Below are 26592 nucleotides of genomic sequence, written 5' to 3' on the forward strand. Positions count from 1 at the left end.
TTTGCTCTTTTTTTAGTCACAAGGGAATAAAGGTTCAAACACTTACTTTGATGTATGAGACACTGTCACTTACATTAGTGAAGTAAACATGAAAAATCTTACAGGTCAAGTTCAGTATTGAGGACATTTTCCTTAGAATATGTCTGTAGCATGTTGTCTTGAAAAGAGTTGACCCTCAAATGAATGGAAAGCTCAGGATCTGTTTTCTGAAGTAAATACTTAGAAGAAACCCCACAGCTGGATTGCAATAGGTGAAATTGTGCAAAACTTGATGGCACAAATATGTCTATTGAATAAATGGTTAAGTTATTATGCTCATTATATTATTATTATGCTTTTGCAAAGCTCTGCCCGGGCCAACAAATCGTTTGAGCTTTACGCAGTGATGGACACAGGCTTGCCAACGACTAGGTCTTCCTCTCATGACTACAAAGTTACCCTTTTGGTCAACACTAAAAAAAAGGACGCTTTATTGCAGTCCATTCTTTACCAGCTTGGTTGTCTTGGTTGAACGGCTCCTGTCGCATTCGCCTCATTATGAAATACAAATAACATTTTTACAAACTCATATTCTGATACGAGTCTGGCTTCTTCAAGCTATAACTGTCTTGAGTATGAGCAGTGTGCTTGCCAGCTGCAGTAGTTCCGACTTTATGAACACAACATGCATATCTCGTCCCAACTGAGTAGGTACTTATACTGTATAACTTAATATTGCATGATCATCGATAGTGGTTCAGCCTTGTCAGCCCTGTCAGCCTTGTGAGTAGTAAGTATTTTCTGAGGGTCTGCAGAAAACTGTCACTGAGAATGGGCCTTATATCCTCAGTCATTTCATGTGAGGCATTTTGTGAGCAGCTTAAATTTGTACCAGAGGTGATGACAGAACAAACTGTCTTCCACCGTTGCACCTGATTTTCTCAAGAGTGTAAGACTCATGACAGTCCACCTCACCAGGCTTCAAGCTCTGCTCCTGTTGTATGTCTGTGGAGGTTCCCAGTCATCCAGGTCATAGTATAGGCTATCAAAACAATGTTAAAGAAACAGATATTCAGAAAATTCTCCAGGTCCAGCTCTGTAATGTTTTTCAAGGTACTGTTTGTCACACCTAAATGTTTCATATCATCCAAACATTACTGATTGACACCTGTTCTCAATGTAGAAATCACTTAATAGGACCTGCCTGACATAGTGAAATAAACCAAAAGATCCTCAAAAACTAGACACCATGCCGAGATCCAAAGAAATTCAGCAACAAATGAGAAAGAAGGTAATTGAGATCAATCAGTCTGGAAAAGGTTATAAAGCCATTTCTAAAGCGTTGGGACTCCATTGAACCACAGTGACAGCCATTATCCAAAAAAAACATGGAACTGTGGTGAACCTTCTCCTTGCTGTGATAAATGGAACCACGAATTCTACCATCTACCAAAAAATCCATAAGGAGAACGTCCAGCCATCGGTTTGTGACCTCAAGCTGAAGCGAACTTGGGTTTGGCAGCAGGACAATGATCCAAAATACCCCAGCAAGTCCAACTCTGAATGACTGAAGAAAAAAAAAAATGAAGACTTTTGAGTGGCCCAGTCAAAGTCCTGACCTGAATCCTATTGAGATGCTGTGGCATGACCTTAAAAAGACGGTTCGTGCTCAAAAACCCTCCAATGTGGCTGAATTTCCACAATTCTGCAAAGATGAGTGGGACAAAATTCCTCCACAGCGCTGGAAAAAAAAACTCATTGTAAATTAACGCTTGTTTGCAGTTGTTGCTGCTAAGGGCGGCCCAACCAGTTACTAGGTTTAGGGGGAAATCGCTTTTCTCACACATGTTTGGATTTCCATTAATAGTAAAAACTTTTATTTAAAAACTGCATTTCGCGTTTACATGGGTTATCTTTGACTAATATTTAAATTTCGTTGATGATCTGAAACATTTAAGGGTGACACTTTTTCACACCACTGTATTTAAATTGTGCTTTTCTACCAGGAGTCACAGCGTCACATTCACCCACTCATTCACACAATTGTCACACATTCCAGTCCCTGGGAGAAACTCAAGGTTCAGCGTCTCGCTCGGTAAAATGTCGGGCGAGCGTCCCGTGTCTCAGAGATTGAACCGCTAACCCTCCAATTTGTGGACAACCTGCTCCACCTGCCGAGGTTACGCAAGTTGAGACCTTTCCGGTGCAACTATAATCATGCACCGAATCCCTCTGGTTCATTTCCTGCTCTCCTGTTCGTGACTGATCCATTTTCTGATTCAGGGGCCTTTGATGTGACAAAAGGAAGGAAAAAAAAAAAAGATATCAAGGATGCCATGGTGTTTGTTTCCCTTCTGGCGCTATTGTCAAGGTGTCGACGTATTGATGTTAGAGGTCGACTGTCATAAAAGAGCTGTTGGTCCTATGCACAGTGAGATGTCAAAGAGGTTTAAGTGGTGAGGAAGCAAGAACGGGTGCCTTTGTCGTAGCTATTGCACGCCAACCATGTCCATAAACAGCCTGAGCATCGCTGGGAAATTGACCACGTCGAAATAAACAACAGGTCTCTTCTATAAATTGAATATTCTCCCCGAAACACGGAGTGGACGATTTGTAATTGCGGTCGGTGTTGTTTCCAAGCGAGAGCTCACTGAAGTGGCTGTTTTAATTGGATGATAAAATTGTTTCTTTGTCTTTGCGAGCCGCGCCCTGCGCTGCCGAGGCTCTGGTGTGACATGAGCAACGATATGGGTGAGTTCAGTCATTAATGCGAGTCAGCAGACATGCAAAACAACTGTGAATATCATTCAAGCGTGAGCGTCACATAGGCAGCTCGACGTGTGACGAAAGGAAAGGCACGGATTAAAGTGATGAGTAATGCATTCATTAGATATAGTCTGAGGGTGTAAAATTGATTTATAATGAAATACCGAAAGGAAGTGATCTATTTTTTATTTTTATTTTATTTATTTATTCTTTTTAATTTAGCTTACCACGGCACAAAAGAAAGCTAGTGTGCTCCTGCTGTGACAATAAACTGGTAAATAATGACAAATAAGGCAATGTTAGACATAGCGAGTGGCTCCACTTACACAGCCAACCAATAAACCTACTCAGTGCAACAGAAAGTATGTGGATATACTATGGGATTTATGGGAGTCGGTGTTTTACAATGAATTACCATCAATCTGATCATGCTTGCTTTAAGACACCCACAAGTGGTCTACTTGCGAACGTTAAGTTGAATAGTTGGTGTGATCGCTAATCTTCAGCAGGCACTGCAAATGTGGGCTCAGGTCTCAATTAATAAGGGTCTACCTACATATCAAATGTGTGTATGTAATGTGTTTTTGTTTTTGTAGTATGAAAAAAAGGGTCCAAGAAGCCATGTTCTTATTTGCTCCTGTAGTATATCTTCAGTCCTCCTTTCCCATCCGCCTGTGTGTCTCTGTGTCTGTCTAGTCCCACCTCATGTCATCTCTCCATCAGGGCAGCCTCCTCACCAAACCTCGCAAGCCGTTTCCAGATGCCACCCCCGTATCTGATTGTGCGGTATGTCCCAGCCATTCTCAAGGGAGGGGTGTCTCACTACAATCAGGCTTCACCCCTCCTCGCCACTCTGCTTGCTGCCACCAGTCCTGGTCTCTTCCTTTCCCAATCTACGTGTCTGTCTTTTTTTTTTGTTTTGTCCCTTTGGGAATGAATGGGATTCGTTGTTAAATTCAAGTTATGCCTTTGTAACCATTTACAGTCGCCCCGACAAACAACTTGGATGTGAAGTAAGTATCGGGTTTGTCTGGATGTAGGGTCTCAAAGTGTGGGAGGAGCTGGGCATTTATAGCTTTTCTTTTTTTTCCGTTTTAGGCCTGAGTCAAACCCCTCTATGTTTTCCTTTTCCTTCCTGACTGTCAACAGGCTGTCGACTCTGTGCTCGTTGGTTTGGGTGCTATGGGTGTCTCCGCTTAGTGTCCCTCTGCCCTTTCTCTGACGATCTTACAAAAAATTTTTCTCTTGCCTCTTTGGTAGCGGGGTGGGGGGGGGCAAGGCCTCCCTCCACTTACTGTGAGCTCAAGTTTATCTTAAGGATTAAGGGGTCATTCATTAACATGGGATTGAAAACCACTGCTGCTGCTCTGCTCACCTTAAGTGGGAAAGAAGATGAGAATGTGGTCGTAGCCACAGCCGGTAATTTTTAGACCAGATACTGTTCATTCTCTGAATGTGTTTCAGTCACATTTAGAAACGTACATGTGGTTTTCAGACATGTGATAAGGAAGCTGCTTGTAATTTCAAGCTATAAACTAAAAGTTTGGTATATGACATTTATAGAAAAATATAGTCTTGTTCCTGGTCTTTCCACTGTCCACCATATGAACCTAGAACCAGGGATTTTACTGGATTTAAGGAATATTTGGACAGAAATGCAAAATATAAGCATGTGAAACAGCAAAGGATCATTTTTCAGATCGCTGTACTATGCATTAGTCTGTTTAATGCCAAAAAAAAATATCGCTTTCCATCAAAGTTGCATTGTACATGAATGTCTACAAAATACCTACATTAAATCTGTCTTTCCAGAACAGAAAATGCAGCCTCAAAGTGAAATATCAATGGATGTCACCATTTTTTTTTACGCTTTCCTATTGTGACTCTCCTTCGTTTTTCAATCAACTTGCTTTGTATAATCTTTTCCTCTTGTATGACCTCAATGATTACAGCTTCTCCCTCCATTGTGTAGCCACTGTCATTAATTTCGCTTCCACTGAGTGCGGCTGACAAGAGACAACTTGCAGCCCCATGATTCAAACTAGCAATTTGTTCTCGTCAGAGTTATGGTGGGTTTAATTAGCGGGAACATCTGGGATTATAGGTCAGGAAAAAATAAATGTTAGCTCGACAGTCAAGAGGGCACGCACAGGAAATGTACTACCTTTAACGCTAAAGAGAACTTGGTCGGCCCGGTGGTTTCCTGCCTTCTTACATAGCAGGCAAGCACTTACTCCGTCTACCAGGCTGCAGGAACACCACCTGGGAGAGAAAAAGTTAATGTTCATCGTTTCATTAGTGTGTGCCAAAGGAATATTCTTCCTCATTCATATCTCGGTGCTGAGGGCGTTGATGAAATTCTCCTGGCCTTTTGATAGTTTCTGGCTAGGTGCGGAGGCAGGAAAAGGTGTAGAATGGTTCCAGACACTGACTCAGAGATGAAGGTTTTCACAAGCTAAAGAAAAGAGTCATCTCTGTGCAGTCTTTTCCTGCCTTTCCATCTTTGTGTATGTTCCAGGCAAGTGGTTCAGATGAAAGCAGATGCAGGAGTAGCAGTTAGCTCTCCCTGTAAACTCGTATTGTGCTGTAATTAACTGCACACCACAACTGCTCTCTGCAACCATTTGCATTTGCAATTAGTGCTTCTTTTTTTTTTCTGCCTGGCCCCTTTTGATGTTGGATTTAATTAAATAAGATACTATTATGAGTCCGATTGATATCAAAGGTGCTTACAAAAGGCTCTCACCAAGCAGCCAAGGGAGTCACAGAGCAGCGGGGCCTTAAGGTGCACTGCTTTGCAAATGCAAAGCAGGTTTTGCTAATGGAGGATTACGCAGATAGACATTCATCGTAATCGGTGTCTGGCAGATTCTGTTTGGTCAATTTTCCTTGACTTTGGTGATAAGTCCTTCAGCAGAGAACGTACACGTCGGCGCGACTGCCGGTACTGACTGTGTCCGCTCCTCTGTCGTAGCTCTCCATGCTCTTCACTGAGGAGTGTGACAAAGTCCGGGACCTGATGCACGTCCACTCCTTCAGCTACGACTTCCACCTGCGCGTCGTTCACCAGTACTTGGTCGGCTGTCACATGACGCTGCGCCAAGGCTACCAGCTGACCGACTTCCTGGACGACTTCATCTCCCACCACCCGGACATTCCCAAGTTCGGCCGCAATCATGTCTTTCAAGGTGACTCTGGTGTAAAATTGATAAGTATGCCTACAGAGCTAAGAGCTAATTAGTGTTGTGCTAATTTCACGTAAGCCAGCTTCGTGTAAGGTATTCACCAGGTAAGGTAGCAAAGCAAGTGGATTCAGATCAGTTCATCTGAGATTTTCAAACTAACTATTAAAATGTTATACATACACCAATCAGCCACAACATTAAAACCACAGAGGAGAAGAACTGCACAAGGTGCCGACCTGGCCTCTAAATTCACTAGATCGCGCTAGATGGGATTCACTGTGACAAGCCTGATCCACAGAGGCCCCTCCCCTCAAGCCATAGGCCCCCCACTAACAACATTCTGTTGCCAGACACCACATGACGCCCTCAGAAGACCCATGTCCATTGTCTGATAAGTCACAATTGTTTTGGAGGCACAAGGGAGACCTACACAATATTAGGAAGGCGGTCATAATGTTATTCCTGATTGGTGTATGATGCTGAAATTAATAACTGAAGCACTAACTGCAAGTGGCCCAGTCCCTGAGACACCGAAGCAATTCCAAATCATAGCATTTCCACCTCCATTCTTCACAGTTGTTCTTCTGAGTCACGAGCGTTTTGGAGGCGCAAGGGCGACCTGCACATTATTAGGAAGGTGGTCGTAATGTTGTGGCTAATCATATGTGCTGTGGTGATCTTGAGCTTTTCTGTGGTGAAAAGAAAAAAAAAAAAACACAACTCTGCTGTTTGGACATGCAGTAGGCTTTAGTGGTGCAAAATATACCCAAATAGCCTTCACAGTGTAATATAATTAAGACTCAAGCTTCCAGTCCATCTGTCACTGTTACTGCTACTGTAAGTATGATTCAGTTTGGAACTGGTTGCTCAGTAAATAAACCTGAGCCTGTATGATAGGCGGGTACCTTCAATCGACAAAAAAATCTTGAGATTATGTGTTTTCTTTTAGCTTTAATCCCACTATCTGTTTACTTCTATTGTCTGAGCCCTGCCAGGAGGTCCCTCCGAGTTATTTATGAGATAACAGATGGATATTTGCATTGCTTTTACATGAGAGGTTTTAAGTTCCTGTTGTGACATGGGAGCTGGGGTATCTGTGGTTATCGTTCTGAGCCCTGTGATCCTTCTGTAAACCAGGGAGCTTTTCCATTTCCACGGGGATGATAACAGCTCACCAGCTCTACAACTACATCACCGACCATGCCAGCACATACGGCATGAAGCCGTTGCGCATGTCCAAGGCTGCGGTTACCACTGACAACAAGAAAGGGATGCCTGACCTGCATGAGTATGCACTGGTGGCTCTGTGGAACAGGTGAAAGCACCCCACATCCCAGAATAAATGCACTTTCCTCGCATTACCTGCTTCACTCCGGCCTTCTCTTTCTTCTCTTGTGCTTTAGTTCGGGGTCTTACAAGGATCTGGAGGGCCTGCATCACCACGATGACTTTGATGTGTCCCTGGTGGTGTGCCATAATGCCGCTCCGTTTGAGGAGCAGTCGGACGGGGAGAGACATTTGCTGAGGTAAGGAGATAAAATTGAAACGACAGTTATGGTGAGGCCAGAGCACAGCACAACTGTAGCCACGTGCTGTGGGAAGAGGTCCCTTTGCTGTGCACAGCTTTCAACATCAGTAGTTACACCTGTGTGCAACAACACGTATGCAACTAAACTAATGTAAGATGATTGTGTATACTGCCAACTATGCCAAGTTGCATGAAATATCCCGTGTAATATTTTCTACAATGTAGATTAATACTGAAGACGGCAAAACTATGAAAGAAAGTGGAATCATGTAGGAAACCAGAATATGTTTTATATTTTTGAATCTACAAAGTTTATCCCTTTGATACATTGGCAATCTGTCTTTCGCTTAATGTCAGCTGCGATAGACCCCCCTCCTGCGACCCCCTACAGCAAGGGCTATCCAATTTCAGTCGGGCCAAATTTTAAAATTATGAAACGTAGCCAGGCCAAACATGTTCGGTGCCCAGAAAGCAGCTGGTAATGACAGATTTCCAACCAATGCAGATCCATGTAATGACAAATTTGCACTTTTATCCACTGTGTGATAAAGGATTATCTTTTAAATTTGGTAACGAGGCACATCAAAGGCAAAGGCACATCAAAAAGTCCATAAAAAGACAATAACAGAGCTGCAATTGGACAGAACCTGAGGTAGTAGTAAAAAAAAAAAAAAAAAATTCAATACAGAAAAATTAAAATAATAAAATAATTTGTTTTTGGTCATATCTGAACGTCGCACATTACCAAATGCATTTAACTGAATAAAAAAAATTTCGGTACGCCGACGCATTCATGGCAAATAAATGGGGTTTGAACTGGACCAGAGGCTGGGCCACTCGGAGGTTGGTTCTGCGTCGCTAATTGAGTAGGTGTCCTCTACAGGATAAGTGGTTACAAATACACCAATCAGCCACAACATTAAAACCACTGTCAGGATAGGTAAATAACAGTGACCATCTCTTGTGACAATGCAACGTTCTGCTGGGAAACTTTTGGACCTGACATTCTTGTGGCGGCGACTTAGACAAGTACCACCCCTACCCCATAGCAACTAGGTTGGATGTATAGGAACAACCAAAAAAAAAAGAAGAAAACATGAAAAACAGCACAACGTGTTGACCTGGTCTCCAAATTCCCTAGATCACACAGGCCCCTCCCCTCAACTCATAGGACCCAAAGGCCCCCCTCTATCCACACTGTGTTACCAGACTCCACATGACGCCCTCAGAAGGTCCATATCCATTCTCTGATGAGTCGCAACTGTTTTGGAGACACAAGGGAGACCTAGACAATATTAGGAAGGTGGTCATAATGTTATGCCTGCTTCAGAGAGCTTTAACACTCTAGGCATTCTCTCACTCAGCTTCTTCTTAAAAACCACTCAACTACGTAAAGAGTAAAGTAAAGAAGTAAAGTGAAGCAAAACAACTGTCCAACATTACAAAGATATGATTTTGTGTATTCAAAATTGTTGTAATTTTCTGGGTTTAAAAGGCATCTCATCCTTTGAATTGAAATGTTTCTGCGTAGGTTGCGGTTCTACGTGATCATGACCAGTCAGAGAGAGCTCTTTCCCCGCCTCACCGCTGACATGCGACGCTTCAAGAAGCTTCCGCAGATCCACCGTGATCCCGGTGAACCGGGCGGAAGGCTCCCCCAAGACCGAGCAGAGGCCTTCGGGTCTCGGAGCTCCGAGCAGGACCTCTGGGAGGACACGCCGTCTGAAGTCGCGGCCGCCTCGACCCCCACCGACGGCAATGAGTTCTACCCTCTAGCCGCGGGCGGGCCGGAAGCCCAGGGGCTGCTCTACACCTCCCCTCTGTTCCCTTTGCTCAACAACGAGGTGGCGTCGGCCCGCAGACAGATCCAAGCCAGCGTGGAGCAGGCCATGGGTCACTGCCGCAGGGACAACCTGTGGAGGAGGCTGTTCCACGGGGAGCACGTGGCCCTGGACAAACTGAAGCTGGCCAAGCTGTCGTTCAACGAGCTGGAGGAGCTGTTGGAGGCCGTGCAGAGCCGTTCAGTGGGGGAGATTGATCCACAGCTGGTAAGATTCCCACCTGACACTTCAGTGGTAGACTCTAGAAAGCCCAGTGTTAAGATCGAGACGGACAGATCTATCAAGTCTACTTTACTTTAGTCTTAAATGAAGTCCTACTGTCCACAGCCAGCATGAGTAAATCCCAAACTGAACTTTGTGCTTCCAATACACTTTCCTCCTCCTCACATTAGAGGATTGGCCGTGGTTGGGCACAAAGTACATTTCTGTGTTCATGTCGAAGGTCATGATGGAAATAGCCCAATTTATCCAACTTGTGAGCTTTTATGGCATCAAACCACTGAACATGGCAGCTGCCAGTCTTACTGTACTATCCACCTGCCTGAATCACATCAACAAAACACTGAAGGACGCAAACCTTCCCTGAAAAGCTTTCAAAGATCTTGTCTACAAAGGCCATTTTTTGCTTTAACCTTACAAGACTGTAATAACACTGAAGTTATTGTATAGTGTATTCAATGCTCCATGAAGCAGGTGTTTAATTACGTTTAACAACAGACATAAAGCCTTTCATTTATTTCGGGGGACACTCATGGAGTTAATGCAGTTTCCGGATACAGATCACAAGTTGTTGCTAAATTGAAATGTTGTTGTCTTCAGGCACAGCTTGTGATCGTTCAGGTTGTTGTAATGTAAGTGCGATGTTTTGCTGCAGGACTGTTTCCTAACCATGAGTCCAGCCTGGTACCAGAGTCTAATCAAAGTTCTGCTGAACCGCTTCCCCCAGAGCTGCAGGCACTTCGACGACAACGGCATCCAGTACCTGGTGAGAAAATACTCTCAGTCCTGCTTCTTTCTAGTTGAGAGCAAACTGAGCACATTGTAAAATATGTAACTGGCGTTAGTGGTACATTTTCAATGGAGCTCATAACAACAATTGTTGTAATTATAGGATTCTTCAGAGTTCATAATTTGCTACAGTGTGTGGGTGCTCATAGCCGTGAGGGTGCATGTTAGCAGAGATGTGTTTCTAACACGTAGTACACTGGGGAGTAAGATAGATCAGTCAGGTTTCTTTCACATGGGGTTTGATGACAAAAATCATAAGACATATCCTCAGTTATCCTTCACACCAAGGCATAACATTATGACCACCTTCCTAATATTGTGTAGTAGGGGTGGGAAAAAATATCAATATGGCAATATATCGCGGTATTTTTTTCTTCTGATACAATATCGATTTTGAATGTCTTAGTATTGACTCAATATTGTCTCAGTTTGTTCAATGAATTATCACTGTCATCTGTCATTTCTCAGTGAACTATGTAGAATATTGCAATATATCACATATCATAATATCGCAATGATGTATTGCATCGTGACTAAAGTATCGCGATACTTATCGTATCCTGAATTCCTTGCCAATACCCAGCCCTATTGTGTAGGTCTCCCTTGTGCTTCCTAAACAGTTGAGACTCCTCAGAGAATGGACATGGTCCTGTGGTGTCCATTCTGTTTTCAGCAACAGAGTGTTGTCAGTGGGGGCCTTTGGGTCCCATGGGCTGAGGGGAGGGGCCTCTGTGCATCAGATATGCTCCAGTGCATCCCACAGATACTTGATCAGTTTAGGATATAGTGAATTTGGAGGCCAGATCCTGCTGGGGATGGCTGCTGCCATCTAAGAGTGTCTGTCATTTTTTATGGGGTGGGGCTGCCCATTCTGGTCTAGGTGGGTGGTACATGTCTAAATAACATCCACATGAATGCCAGGTCCAAAGGATTTCCAGCAGAACATGTCACAAGATGGTGAATGTTATTTACTTCTCCTGTCAGCGGTCGTAATTTTATGCCTGATCGGTGTACATCCTATGGTCATACTACATCCAGTAGTTCAGGTGTCCAGGAGCCTCTCTCCTTTGAATACATATTATACTGCTATACCTTTGTCATTTTAATCTTAATTTTACGTTAATAACCTATGTCGGTCACCTTCAAAAAACATTCTGCTTGTTTCAGGCCGTTCTGAACCAGAAGTTCACCGACTGCTTCGTTCTGGTTTTTCTTGACACCCAAGCTGGAAAAACAGTGAGTTATTCTCCTGATCTGCAGGATTATATGTCGATGCCACGTCCCGGAAACGTTGCCTTTCTATTTTTCTTCCTCCCTCAGAGCTTAAAGGTTGTGTTTCGGGAGCCGCTGCCGTCACAGACGCAGGCCAGCAGCAGCCCCCCTCCTCAGCTGGTGTCCATGTACCATCACCTGGAGTCAGTCATCAACACCGCCTGCTACAACCTGTGGACGGGGCTGTTATAGAGCCGGGAATCGCTGGACCCGCCTCGGCTCACTGTGACGTGTCCACGTCGTATGGAAGTCAGGAGGGGACGACGCAGGACGTGATTTCTCTGTGGCCGATTCCTCCTTGCGAGAGAGATTTCTCACATCTAGTTTGCAGCGGCAGAGCAGCATCTACTGTTATTTATGCACACTCGCTTCGTACACAGCCTGAACGGACCGGACGGAAACACAGATCCATAAAATGAATTCGGCTGTGACTATTTGCATACGCATCGCTGCCGGTTCTTTCATCAATTAACTCAACCAGCCCGAAGCCAGTCTGAAATTAAATAGCTCCTAACTGCTGTGCAGGAAGCATCTATTTGCTGGTTCAGCATCCGCTTGAATCCAGTCGTATATATATTTTTTCTCTTTTTGAGGAGAAACTAATATTAAACTTCAAGGTTTATGATCAAAGGTACCACATAAAGCTGACACTGTGCTTTTGCAAATCTCAGTTTGTTCAGCCACACAAGTTGTAAGTAGTTTATTTAATAGGACGTGCAGTGTTTATGCCCACACTGTACAAGTGATTTGACTTCAATACGGAGCTCATGCTGAACCACTTTTTTTCTAGATCAGAATTCAATAAAATGTATCCTCGACCAATTAAGCAACATGAGAAATGAAGCATGGTAGCATCTTTGATCATAGCCAGGAAGTTCTCACTGTGACCTGCCAGAAATCCCGCCCGTGATGGCTCAAACCGATAATCGGGGTGTTGTTGTCGGGCCTCAAATTGCAAATCGTCGAAACATTTTACAGAAATTTAGCTCAATTCTAAAATAAATCGCCGGCGATTGTTAAGGGTTTAATTGGGCCGAATCCAAATATTGTCTGAAGCTTAATACAGCGCGTGCAACTAACGAGAGAGGGCGTCGGGGTGATCGCGCTGCATTCACTTTACAGTAGTTAATGAGAACACTATGTCTTGAGCGTTGCTGCATTGTTATTGAGTTGTCACTGCCTCCGCTGACCAGGTCCGCTCTTTATAATAAGTCCACTTTGCACATTCTAGCCAGTCATTTCCTGTGTTGAATATGCAGCCGGGGGGTTGCGGCAGTCCGACTCAACCTGCGGCTGAACGGTCGGCGCGGTCTGGACGTGGAAACCTTCAAGTCTTTTTCAGGGATACGGTCTCTTTGAAGACCTCTAGCACTGAGCTTTTATTCTGGTGGACTATGACTCATCATTGTGAGTTGGCGGGAAGGGGGGGGGGGGGTTGTCTTTTAGTCAAAGAGTGCTGGATTGGGTGTGGGTGGAACTGAAGTAGCGTGCTCTGACGCACACACTGACAACCTGATGGATCAGGAAGCGTTTCGTCATATATGAAGACACCTCTGCTCATCTCTTCCTGCATCTCTAGCGGAGACACGCCCCAAATGCAAATCCTTTAGGATGCATCCCGTGCTTCACGTGCAAACGCAGCTTAAGTTAGCCACAAGCCAGCGACGATGCACGTTTCTGCTTTTAGATCTGCACGCGTTCAGAACTCCACCACTTCATTGATGGGTCGGTTGGGGGGAGTAGTTGTCCTGGATCTTGTGCCTTCTGATAGCATTCGACTAGCTCTTCATGCCAGATCAGTGTTTATACGAGCAAGAAAATGGAAGCGAGGACGTAAGCGTGCGCGGTGGGACGACTTCTGTGTTAAAATTTCCGCGTCAAACCTATTATCCACTTGAACCCCACTGCCATATCCGGTGCCATGAAGTGCCTTTCCCGGTTTATGTTCTCCCTTTTTTCACGGAGCGAAATTGTTGTTGTTCCATCAGCTCTGCATACGAGATCTGTGGAAACGCGCGCCTGATGTTATGCAGTGAAAGTGCCTGAGTCCGTTTGGAGGAATCTGACAAAAATTGCCTTTCATGAACAAGAAAATGGGTCATATTAACTTTGGGGATTTGCATAATAGCGTGCCACATGTCATCAGCGCTGAGTGTTTCCAAAGCCTGTTCAGGGGTGATGAGCTTGATTTGTGAAACTGTGTGGCTGGTAATCACACCTTTGTTGTGTATCCTGAAACAGTGTGGCTGGTAATCACACCTCGGTTTACAAGAGGGCACAAAGCCAGCCCGACGCAGGAGTGGCAACATCAGGCATGATGGCTTACAGTTTCCTTCATTACATTACACATTCAACAGCCTTATAGTTCTGCTCATGTACACCAGATGGAAACCAAATGCACATTCTGGGCATTTTGAGCATCTACAGTAACTGAATGTTAAACACTGGATATTCATCAAAATGCAAAATGTGAACTGTTAAAAATGTTAGCACCGAGCTTTTTGTCACTGTAATATAAACACGTCACTAACTGTATGTGTATATTGTGTATATACAGAACACTTTATACAGTATGTAAATGTTGAATAAACCAGTAGGATGAATGAAAATGTGTCCAGTGGTGATGTGAGAGAATTAGACATGAAGTATAGTCTTAAGTATAATTTGGGAAACGGTGATTTATTTATTTTTTTGTTGATTTTACATTAAGAAATATACCAATCAGCCACAACATTATGACCACCAACTTTTGGGTCTGGCATTCGTGTGGATGTTACTTAGACATGTACCACCCACCTAGACCAGACCAGACACTCCCACCCCACAGCAATGACACCCAGCAGGAGGTGTTGACCTGCCCTCCCAATTCTCCAGATCCCAAACTGATCAAGTATCCGTCCTGTAACAACCTTGATCCACAGAGGCCCCTCCTCTCAACCCATAATGACCCCAGGTGGTCATAATGTTATGCTGGATCGGCGTACATTTAAGACAAAACATCAAGAGCGTCATCCAGGGCAACTATCACACTTTAAGTGTTCACAATCAAAATAGCTGTAACATTTATACAAATTATACAAGTAAAAAAACTAAATCATTGCACTTAAGACGATGTGAAAAAAAATATTTGATTAAATTCTGTTATAAAACAACAAAGACCAATATGAACTCTGGTCTTTCAGTGGCACTTAGACGGCTGTGTGTTCATTATCATATTTGCATTTACTCTGGTGGAAACTCTAAAATACATACATCATTGGTTTATTATTTCCTTTTAGTTCCGTTGCGTCTGCAGCAGTTGCCATAGTTACGGAGACGCAACGCTGATAAGGAAGAACAAACACGTGTATCCTCCTTGAGCTCTGATAAGAACACCATTTTCCAAGATATGAAACCATTTTCGGGGGATTTCCTAAGGCGTAAGGCCACAGGCCAGTGTCTGAGCATCTAACATTAGGACAGCTTTGTGTTCGGTCGCTTGCCCTCAACACCTTTTCTGAGTCCAGTATTGTTTGATCCAACTTAGACCCTCGTCTGTAGAACCTGCCGGGGACAGAGGACTGGTCAGTGATGAATGTGTGTCGACATGACAGAAATCCAACGCGGCGCACACTCACCTAGCGGCTTGTATTCACAGCCGATGTACCCCTGGTAGCCGAGGTTTTCTAGCGTGTCGAACAGGTAGCTGTAGCTGAGCTCTCCGTCGCTGTCCGGCTCATTTCTGCCCGGAACCTGGGCGATCTGAACGTGACCTGAGGGACGAGGCAACACATCTTAAACGCTATTTGTCACCTCCATCATCTCCATAAACTGGACTGAATGTGTTCTTAAATTAACAACACCCTGCTTTAAATCGTTAGTTACACACATTTAAGCTACAACGACTACAAGTAGCTACTTTGTGCTTTTAATGGTTTGTCTAATCAAAATTCATATGCGTGTGTGAATGAAAGTGTAGATGTTTCATTGTGATCATAAAGTGCATTGTGTCCATGTTGTATTAAAGCTAGTTCTGGGGACTAGTACCTCAGTCAGTTCATTGACTGTCAACAGTCATTTCCATTCAGACTGAGAGTGGTGTTGTAAACCTTTCATGGTCTCTTCATAACCATTTAACACTTATTGTTCCTCTCTGGGTGGAAGAAAGAAATCTTTTTTTATGTGCATGTTTGTCCCGAGTGAGGTAAAAACATAATGGGACGTTGCGTGTTAGCGTATATGGGTTTGTTGAAGAAGTTGGCAGAAAAGATCCTCGTCTTCCTTCTGTTAAAGTTCCAGTTGATTCACTTGTTTTGAAGCATACACTGGATGCACCACCCAGGCATAACATTATGACCACTTTCCTAATATAGCGTAGGTCTCCCTTGTGCCTCCAAAACAGTTGTGACCATAGACCATGTATATAGATGGACAATGGAACATCTTCTCAAAAGCGAAGCTAAAGCCAGTAGAGCTCCCCCTGGTGTCTGGCTACAGGATAGGTCAGAAGCTCCACCTCCTCCATGTTAGTGATTGGGCCAAAACTAAAACACTAAAATACACTCAATTTTTTTTTTTTTTTCATGGATAGTTTCTGTAATTTTTGTTGTGGGGGGGTTGAGGGGATCATACCACAGATACTTGATCATTTTAGGACGTAGGGAATTTGGAGATCAGGTCAACACCTTGTACTGTTTTTCATGTTTTTTAAAGTTGTTCTTAAACTGTTTACTTGTGTGTTTGGGCAGTAGATGTTTAAGTAACATCATCACACAAATGCCAGGTCCAAAGGTTTCCCCAGCAAAACACTGAATTACCACAAGATGATCAGTGTTATTCAGTTCTCCTATCAGTGGTTTTAATGTTATGGCTGATTGGTGCATATCTTCCAGATTATTGCATGTAGCGTCCATGTAAACAGTCAGCCTGGAAGGATTTCAATATGGTTGATCCATATGGTTGAATGGTTTGCCCAGTACAAACCCAGCCTCCATTAATGAAGACGAAGGAAGTCAGAGTCCGCTCCTCGTCCTTTTAATTAAACAGATTTCATGCTGTATACAGCCCACTGAACGTTTAGTTTCTTTTATAGATCTGATAAGACACGAAACACTTTTCTACACTGAGAAAAAAAAAATAGGATCACCAGAAATGTTTGAAAATGTCATTTGAGGGTGCGCGCCTGCAGTCAGTATCTGATGCTGATAAAGAAAATGACCTGATGGGACTTTCTTTCCCTCCTTTCTAGCTGCTCTTTAAAGCCAGCGCAGCATGAACGGCGTCTTGTGGAGGTGTCAGAATGGACTTAACGCATGCAACCAGAGTATATTTAAAATTAACGTTAAATAAATTAAGATTTTGGTGAACTGAAGGAAAACTGAGTTTGATAATCGCAATAATTAAGGTTTCACTGCTCGCGCTTCACTCACCAATTATGGGGAAAAACTTCTGTATGTTTTGGGTCAGATTTCCGTCCATTATTTGCCAGTGAAAGACATCCTGAAACAGTTCAGACACCCGTTAATAGAATCCTGCGTTGCTGTTTTCTCTTCTGAGCGAAGACAACATTTCCAAAGCACCTACCATTTGCAGTTTAATGTTTGGCTTTCCAACCTTATCCAGTATTGCAGCCGCTGGAGACAGAAAAAAAAAATATAGAAATGAGCTCAGAAATAACTCGTGTTGGCGAGACCCCACATATTATGTACTGCAGACATGGCAAGGGCTAGAAATAAGACACTTATCAAACTGTGGTGTCATACTCTGAGGGACCATTACGACACAGAACATCACAATCTTTCCTAATCCGATTACAGATTTAGCACCATTTAAGAAGGGTTACAGGAGTTAGGGATATACGTTAATGGGCTTCTTATGGTCAGTTTTAATGGAGTGGATTGGAAGAACATGGTAACATCTCATCAGCTAATTCACATCCAACAATAAAAATGTGTCAGACAACAGTAGCAGCATGTTTTCTGTTGGAGCCACAGGTTAAGTCCTAAGCTTTTATCACATTAAATGTGCTATAGATATACATACAGCAAAATGTACAGCCAAACGACAAACGTTTGACAGTGGGCACCTTCATTGGGCTTCATCAGACTGACCACTGCGGGTGCTAATATACAGTCTATACCACTCCAGGATGCTGCATATTATTGCTTATTTGCTTATTTGCATGCACATTGTTGGGACTGTGTCTTACCCTGATGAGGGGAGTCCAGAAAATACCTGGGGTCCGTGATCCGGGTGTTGATTGGCTCGATCAATCCAGTGATTCCTTCCTGTGCGGGACAGTGTGATTAACACTGATAATTGTCGCCCTTACTCAGAATCTTAAATCTTATCATATAACTGCAGTTATGTGTCATATGTGGATGAATGCTACAGTTCCCAAGTATTGTACAACTATTTTTTATTTTTTTTCCCCAGAGCTGCAACCGAAAAAAGTAGACAGGCTTATTATCTAGGTTGCAGACCGAGACCTGTTCTTTCTGTTCTTTTTGATCATATCTCGCGGTGCACTGAAAAGCTTTAAGCACTTTGATGCCTCATAATTGGATTTTCAGAGGAAGGACAACGTGTCAAAAGCGTGAATCATGGGTTGGTCTCGGGGCTTGCGTGAGCGGATGCACGCGCAGTCAATGGCCGGTACAGGAGACTGACTTTAGAGTGACAGCGCTGACAGGGACGTCGACAGATTTCCGAAGTGGCCGAACGTTACGCCTGATGTGGCTCTGAAGCGGAGGGGTCATGGTTGAGCCACGGACTAAATTTTGGAATATCGCTGCAGGTGAACAGAGGTCAGAGTGACATGGTGCTGGAAAAACTTTTCCTGTTACCTTCGCTATGTCTTTGAGAGGCTGTTTTTCAGTGCTGGAGTAACTAAAAAAAACAACTGCAGAGGCCATCTTTGGGTTCTTTTCCTTGGCTCTACCAATGCCCTGCAAGATTAACTGAGCAAGTCAAGCCGTTCCATTTCCTTTTCATGCACTACCCGACAATTTAGAATTTTAGTATGATTCGCTCCTTTGCCCTTCCTGTGGTGGAGAGTTTCATTACGTTTTCATAACCCAAACCTTTACCTTTGAGAGGATATCAGCAGCATAGTTTAGGTTCTGCACAAAGACGGACTCCATTTCCTTGGCAACTGCTGTTCTGTGGGAGTCCACTGGAACCCGACCAGCCATCAGGTGTATCCTGGTATGGAGAAGATAACACATACTGTCTGTCTGCCAAACTACAGTAAAAAAAAACTACTACATTAGTGCAAACTGTATGAACACTCAATACCGGGGACTGGCGCGTCACTCAGTCCACAATCTGAATATACCTTCTCCACACACAGCAGACACTGGTTTGTCAAAGTAGTTGTTGGTAATATGTTTAGGACTGGTGTTGATTGATACTTGGTACTGAATTCCCCATAGGTCCGTTCTCTGGATTCATCTAACCCCGCAAGTTCACATTATCTCAAAATACCAATCAAATCTTACAACAATTATCGAAAACAAAACTAAAGTTAAGTTTTCTTTAAAGATGTTTCACCACTCATCTACGTATCTTCTTCAGTTCTAAATGACCAGTGGGGAATTTAGGTTTATAGTTTCCAGTAACTTCACACCTAGGTCGTTCCAAAGCCTCCTGAGGGTTTATACCTCAGGCCGGTTCATTTGGGCTGGTGTGAGCATAGTAGTTGCACTCTGTTCTGATCTGAGCTAAGTCAGGTTCGAGGAGGTGGCCTCAACCCAACTGCAACTGCTCAGCGCCCACACTGGCTGCCTCTGATCCACTCTCAATGATTATTTCTTGATTTCATGAAACTTCAAAACTGTTTGCAAGAACGTAATGTTGGGGAAGAGGGAGAAATTACAATTAGTTGTATCTGTTGCACCCTGGATCGGAAACAAATCTAGGTGTGAAAGCGCCCTTACAGCTCTGCTTTATATGTATTACGCACAAGCCACACACAGCTTCCATATAATCTCACCTGTTCTAAAGGTGGTGACTCAACTCACTGCTCTGCAGAGAGCTATACAGGATTCACACCTTAGGCAGCGCTATTAAAAGACTAAGCCTTCCCAGAATGGTCTTTAAAATATATATTACCATGAAACTTCTTTTTATATAACCTGGCTTGATTGTGCGCTTGACAGTTAACAGCTCACTTTGGTATGTGTTTGTGTGTGTGTCTGTGCATGTCCAACGCTCTTCACGTTAGACCACTAGAGTGAAGACACTATGGAAAAGTGAGGACATTTAGACTGGACCTGTACAAGAGCCGTTTAATGCTTGGTTTTCGGGTTGTGGTTAGATTTTAAGCACGTGTGTGTTTGTGTGTGCGCGCGTGCGTCCAGAGACTCCGTGGGTTTCTCTTTCAAATTCATTAAATAACCTGTGAAAATATTTTAATTTACGCAGAATCCCCAGGAGATGTAGCTCTCATTAAAAGTGCATCATGATCTCCTTTCCAACTTTCTTTCTTTCTTTTCCAGCCTTCTTTGTCACAGACTTAACTTTAAATTAATAAAACTACCATTTCCCCTCCATCAATTCCTATTTAATGAGCTATAATTACAAAGTGAATCCCCCCTCATAGAAACTGGTGCATGTTTTTAAAAGATAAAAAAATAAATAAAAATGCTTCATAAAGGTTCAGACCCGTACTTCAGTACTTTGGTAAAAGCCACTCTGTCAGCGATTACAGTCCTGCGAGTATCTACAAGGTTTGCAATACTGGTTTCAGGAAGTTTATCTAATTCTTCCGGGAAGGTCAATGGGTAGATCAAGAAGATGCACACAGAAATAAAGTGAATACTTCAGGTAGCAGAATGCGAGGACAAACCACTGCTTGGCATGTACCACAGACAGATAACAGAAGTAGCTGATATCCAGAAAGCACACAGCATAGAGGCTCTAATCACGACAACACAGGAACAGGCTCTCAGTACAAGATCAATAGAGGCCAGGGTCTATCGCACCAGGAATGACCCTAGGTGCAAGCCGTGCAAAGATGCCCCTGAGTCAATCCAATACATAACAGCAGGGTATTAGTAGGTAAGGCATACAAGGAACGCCATAACCAAGCTCCTGGGGATAGTGTACAGAAACACCTGTGCAGAGAATGTTCTGGAAATGCCGAGGTCAAAATGAGAGAAGTTTTTGGAGAACCAACCAAGACCTAGTGGGACTTCCAGATACAGTCTGACAAATTGGGGACAGCTAAACAACCGGTCATCGTGGCGATGGAAAAAGAGCGGGAGAGGGCCGTAGTGACAGATGATGAAATGCCAAGCGATAGCGACGGCAGGAAAAAGGAACGTGAGAATACCAAAGGCTGAAACGTGAACTAAAAGAGGCGTTGAAGGTGGAGACGTCAGTGGCCCCCGCGGTCATAGACACACCCGAGGCTTCTCCATTAGTTGCCAGGAACAACATCTGAGATGCTCCACATGTTCATTGTTTCAGTGCATCCAGGTGTTGTTTGCACACCTAACTGTGAATGGCTCAGCTATACCACCTAACCCAGGTCTGCACAACCCAGCTGCGCCTTGTTAATGAATGGTGCAATACAAACTAACTTTTCAGGAAAGAGTAAATAGAGGGAGTTGTCCATCGATGTGTACCATGCTGATGTCTCACCTTTTGCAGTTCAAAGCTCTTGCATACTTCAAAGTCAGATCCAGACCCTGCCTGAACTCATTCTCTCTCCCAGGAACAGCTCCAAGGCCGAGATCACCTGCCTTTACATCTCCTGTGAACACACACCACAGCCTACCGTCACCATCCTCCCAACTTCTATTAACATGTCAGCAGCATCAGCCCTGCCTGGTTGTAAATGACTCTACCGGGCGGGGTGTTGATGAGGACCACCTCCACTCCTGTAGCCTCTCTGGCTTTCTGGAGCTCCTGCAGGTCTGAGTCGTAGAGCCAGGCAGCCTCCACAGCCCGAAAGCCAGCCGAGGCGGCCGCGTATATTCTCTGGCTGAAGTCCGGAAGCTCCGTGAACAGCCAGGAAATATTCGCACAAAACTTTAACGGAGCCATTCTGGTTTTAACTTCGGAAGCCAACGACACCGAGTTCAGTCTGCGAGTGCTGGACTTTAACCATACGGCAGGTACAGGCCTGCGTCAAGTTAGCCGCAGTTAGCGGATGTTAGAGAGGAAATAGACGTGAACGATTTAAAAACAAAACCTCTATTACGTTGTTTTGACCGAAACAAAAAAATATATTATGATTTCTGATTAATGCATGCCCGTTTATATTAAATATTTAGGAAAAGTCATACAATAGATATGCACTTCCTGCCGTAAAAGTTAGCATCGACTTTAAATCACTTTGATATTACGATGCTCATGAAGCGACTAATTGAGAAATAGTCGTTTTATTTTTTGATTTACGTGCATGCATCTTCTGTTTATACTGGTTATACAGCAAGTGCATATCGGCACAAACGGGACGTGAAATTTTATTTTGAAAATATGACCAGCAGTAACTTGTCTTCGTATCGCCGTCACATGACTACTCGCGTGCCTCCAGTAGCTATGTGAAATGCGCATGCGCAGGAATAAAATTTAAAAAGTTTAATTTTTTTTAGTATTTTTTTAGCTAGTATGGTATTTTAGTATTTAGTATAAATATCAATTGAACTCTGTTATCTTGCAATGCTTTTCTGGAAAAGGCAGAATGTAATGACAGAGAATTTAAATTGACAATTAAGCAAAATATATAATATTATTGTGACTTTTATAACATTTAAAGCAAACACACGCATACACACAGGCAGCATAAACACATGCCATACCTCAAATTACATACACCAATCAAACGTATAACACACATTTTAATCTGTGTTTTTTGTAATATGGAAGGCAAATACAATTTCTTGAAACATAAAAATATTGGACTATAGAATATAGAACACAGTAAAATGATTTCCCTGTATTGACCATATTTATACATTTTGATACTTTTACACAATTTTATTTATGTAGCATTTACAGAGTTTTTACAGAACCCAGAGCCTGAAACCACAGAGCAAGTACTAAAGTGGCCATGGCATGACAAAACAACCTTTTAACAGGAAGAAACCTTGAGCAAACCCATTTGCTTCAAGCCTACCAGGTAGAGACAGAAAAAGAGAGAAAAGTGGAAAAGAGGAGACGAGGGCGACAGGAGAAATGAGAGGAAGTTATACATACCTATAGATAAAGCATACATGCAGCATATAAACGTTTTTCAAAGAAGAGTACATGATACTAGGTGAGGCTAGTTATGTTATATCACAGATTGATCGTGAATCTGCGACAGATCCCGGAGTTAAAGTATTTATTGTATAGCATATTGTGTTTTTACGACATGCTCATAAAATTACTGTTACTGTCTCTGTGTCCGCAGACCAGACAGTGGTTAGGGAATAAAGCAAGCTTCAATCTAAACCTGTCTATTCCATGGTCAAGATGATGTGAACTGGGATCTGGGGTTCTCATGCATAGAGGTTCCACCACCACAGGGAACAAAACCGTTCGATGTTGAGAATGTGCATGATGTTACTAAAGCTCTGGTTGAGCAGTAAGATGTTGCTGAACCTTGGGTTGTTTAAGAAAAAAATACAGACATGCATGGACTTTGTGTTTGCAGTTAAGAATGCTCCTAGCTTAGCCAAATATTCCCATTTGAAATGTGGTTCTGAACTGTCAGAAGGTGAGCCACTGCCACATGCCTTTATAGATGACCAGAGTCACTTCATTATCTCTGAGCAAGCAGCCCTGCTGACTTACTATAATGTATGCAAATGCTGACATGTTTTCAGTTTGTCAGTTTGCACATGGATGTACTCAGTGACTGAAAAAAAGGCTCATTGACTTTGCTCAGAAAGCTGTATTTAGTCTTGATGAAGAGAAAACGGCAGAGACGTATTTTCAATACCATCGTTTGGTCTTAATCTGTGCTCAAGATCCATCTATCCCTCAAGTGCCAGCTAATTCTCAGGAAACAACACTGGTTAGAGGAGTTTAACTAAAGTCAGAATTAAGTGTAATCCAGACGGAAGCAGTTTACACTGTAATGTAAAGCAAAATGTTCCTGTGGTGGGTCAGCAGCACTTGACCCTGGAGGATTAACATTCTGCCAACACACCACAATCTCTTTCACACACAGAGTTTAGCAACAGCAGTGAATCACATTTGATTTCACAGCAGCACAAAAAATATGCATGTGTCTTTGAGCCTGTGCAAATCAAATCCTGACAAGGCCGTGATTGTCTGAGAGTTGACATACGATTTGTTCACTCGTGTAACAAGGTTTAGTCCTTCAGTTATAGGAGAGCAATGATGTATACTAGCTGTAACTAAAATTTAGAATTACACACAAAACAGGACAACAGGAGCTCTGGCTTAGTTTAACTGAAGAGAAGCTTAGTTTTACACTCAGTACATAATCAGATGGTTACAAAATACATTAATAAACTGTTCACAAAAGCATAGCTGTAAGTAGTTTTACAAAAGTGCCACTTAAAAAGAGAAAGTCAGTATGTGTTTACAAACCCTACTCTTGGGATGGTCACTGCAAAGAAGAATTTTGGAAACACTGTGCACAGCTCTACCAGAATGTTTCAGTACAAACAGGAGCCTGTTGAGATCACAATACATAATTTATGCCAGTAATTCAGAGGCTCTTGTGGGTCTGTACAGTGAAAGTGCTCGTGTCAGAGGGGTTTTAGTTTCAAGATGTCTCTATTTCTGTATGGGTTCTTGACCAGTAAAGGTCTTTGGAAATGTCTGCCAAATTGCCCTATCATCGGCTCCCAGGATATTGTTGAGGAGGCTCATTTCAAGTGGTGACAAACCTTTAACTCATGCAGCGTTTGTGAGGCATGTATATAAAGTGTACACAGTTATGCACAGCAAGCTGCCTGGTGAAACTATTTGCTTCTTCGTTTTAGCACAGAAGCCGCATAGACTATAGATGCCTCCTGCTGGCACTGACAAACTTTAGAATTGCCTGCGCCAATCCACTGGAAAGTAGGTACACTGACAGCTGCTGGCTGAATATACAACATTTCAATGCTACAATGATTACATCTGGCTTCTAGTGAAATACACTGATTAATAATATGACTGTTTTGGATACCTTTATCAGGGCTCTCAAGTTTTGAACATGGGTGGGGGTGGGAAAGGGGGCATGGGGGGCTTAAGATCATACGTATCATGATATCAAGATAGCAGCAAATATCCTGCATAGCTCCTAGACTGTAATCAGCTATTGTAAAAGCAATTAAGTGATGAAATGATTGCTAGATCGCAGACTTCAACTTCCAGCTCTTCTTTGACAAGTTCACGCATTCTCAGCATGTGTTCATTTGCGGAAAGGCGTGATTACGGCGCCCCGATTTCACCTGGCAACCATGGCAACGATACTATTTTCTGATTGGCTGATTGGCTGATTGGCTGATTAGCCGCTGATTCAGCAGAGCAGCCTGCCTTCGACTCATCTATTCATACATTACCAATCTTTTGTGAAGTCTGTGCGGCCAGTTTTATCACTTTTTGGCCTGAGAAATGTCATGTGTGGTGTGACTGCATGTGAATTTATTGAAATGCGTGTGCCGAGACTTGAGAGCCCTGCCTTTATACTAGATCAAAGTCAAGCCTCTGTGATTAGGGGTTTATTTTTGTAAAGATGAACTAAACTGGAAAATATACACCTCAGGAAAATGTGTCTGGCTTCTATGTCACTGTCTACCATTACCCATAAATAGGATCATCTTGTGCCTGAGAAACGAGGTGTGTAGTCGGGGTTAATCGACTAACGTTACGTGATTAGTCGACTTCACGGCTGTTCCGCGGCTTTCGGCCTCACGTGGACTAGTCACTGATCACGTGACAGCATGGATGCCTCCGAGAAGACAGGTGAGGACCCTGGTGGGTCATTCGGCAAACCAGCAGCGATTCATCAAGTGTGTGGAAATACTTCACTTAAGATGGAGCCCGTTATACCGTGACGCGCAAAATAGGTAAGTCAGTCCTGAAATACAACAAAAGTAGGCCCACTACTGCATCGGACACTAATCTGAAAAAAGCATCCGATGACGCTGGCAGAGGAACGGAACTTTTAGCTGCAGTAGTCTACATGGAGAGGCTTTAGGGAAATACCGCATTTTAAAACTGGCTATGCTAACCTGTCTTATAACACGCTGCGGCTACTATGCTATGCTATTGGTGGTGCCAATTGGTGTTTGTGCACATATCTGCAGTGCTGTAGGGTGTAGTCGCTAATTTCATGTGTTTCATGTTCAGTTCTGTGGTGCACCTTTGGTAACATTATTGCTTGTTTTTTTTGGTTTGTTTTGTTTTGTTTTTTTGTCCTTGATTTCTGTGAATGCACCATGAGAGAATCGGAAGTTAGACTCTGCCGTGTCAGATTGATGGTCTTAAGGTGTTGGCGTGTTCAAGCTTTAATAAACTTGCAGAAATGCCAGTTGCAGATTAAGAATATATATATGTCTCTGTGTGTGTGTGTGTGTGTGTGTGTGTGTGTGTGTGTGTGTAGCGACTAGTCGGCAGACACTCCAATTTGGCCACACAATAGTCGACTGTGGATTAGAGGATTGGTAATTCTTATTTTTGAGGGGCTTTGTTGCTTTAGGTTCAGTCTTTCTCTGCTGGTTGTGTTTGGCCTCATTTTAAGTACTCTTAAAGGCCAACTTTCAGTGTCACACTGTGCAATTGGGGCCACCACATGAATATTTAGGAAGAGATAATTACATAACAGTTTTGTGTACAAGAAAAAAGTTCAAATGTGAGTCTGTTATGATCACATTTTGTTTGTGAATGGATGTCGTGGTAGTAAAATGTGTAACCATTAGGTCTGTTCAAATAAATGTCATTGTTCCAAAGAGGACTTGCATTTGCAAAGACTGCTGTTTCTTAATCTTTAAGCTTCATTAAGTTTGAAATAAAGTAAACAATGTTATTATGCAATAAATGCATGTCATTATGCAACAAAAGTTTTTGTGAGGTGTTCATTTTC

General features: G+C 43.0%; 2 protein-coding genes across 8 annotated transcripts in view; one reads left to right on the forward strand and one right to left on the reverse strand.

Annotated features, from left to right (window-relative positions):
* Positions 1 to 14188, forward strand: part of szt2 (SZT2 subunit of KICSTOR complex) — an 84095-nt gene extending 69907 nt beyond the window's left edge. For 3 of the 7 annotated variants that reach the window (XM_047586781.1, XM_047586783.1, XM_047586784.1), the window contains 8 exons: positions 3442 to 3531; positions 5720 to 5933; positions 7068 to 7245; positions 7334 to 7456; positions 8990 to 9506; positions 10174 to 10284; positions 11475 to 11543; positions 11628 to 14188. In XM_047586781.1, coding sequence (XP_047442737.1) covers positions 3442 to 3531; positions 5720 to 5933; positions 7068 to 7245; positions 7334 to 7456; positions 8990 to 9506; positions 10174 to 10284; positions 11475 to 11543; positions 11628 to 11771 — 1446 coding nt within the window. In that variant the 3' untranslated portion in view covers positions 11772 to 14188. The remainder of the gene's footprint in view (positions 1 to 3441; positions 3532 to 5719; positions 5934 to 7067; positions 7246 to 7333; positions 7457 to 8989; positions 9507 to 10173; positions 10285 to 11474; positions 11544 to 11627) is intronic. The other 4 variants (XM_047586787.1, XM_047586785.1, XM_047586786.1 and 1 more) reach the window with 2 other exon arrangements.
* A 238-nt stretch (positions 14189 to 14426) lies between these two features.
* On the reverse strand, positions 14427 to 21699 carry hyi (hydroxypyruvate isomerase). Its single transcript, XM_047586215.1, has 8 exons — positions 21410 to 21699; positions 21204 to 21315; positions 18647 to 18761; positions 17767 to 17845; positions 17142 to 17191; positions 16988 to 17057; positions 15197 to 15331; positions 14427 to 15122 (listed from the first exon to the last, which is right to left on the reverse strand). Exons 1-8 carry the CDS (start codon positions 21606 to 21608, stop codon positions 15064 to 15066), a joined length of 819 nt encoding a protein of 272 aa, XP_047442171.1. The 5' UTR covers positions 21609 to 21699; the 3' UTR covers positions 14427 to 15063.
* Between the last annotated feature and the right edge of the window lie 4893 nt (positions 21700 to 26592).

The sequence above is a fragment of the Mugil cephalus genome, chromosome 6 (assembly GCF_022458985.1).
Source record: "Mugil cephalus isolate CIBA_MC_2020 chromosome 6, CIBA_Mcephalus_1.1, whole genome shotgun sequence".
In the NCBI taxonomy this organism is placed as follows: Eukaryota; Metazoa; Chordata; class Actinopteri; order Mugiliformes; family Mugilidae; genus Mugil; species Mugil cephalus.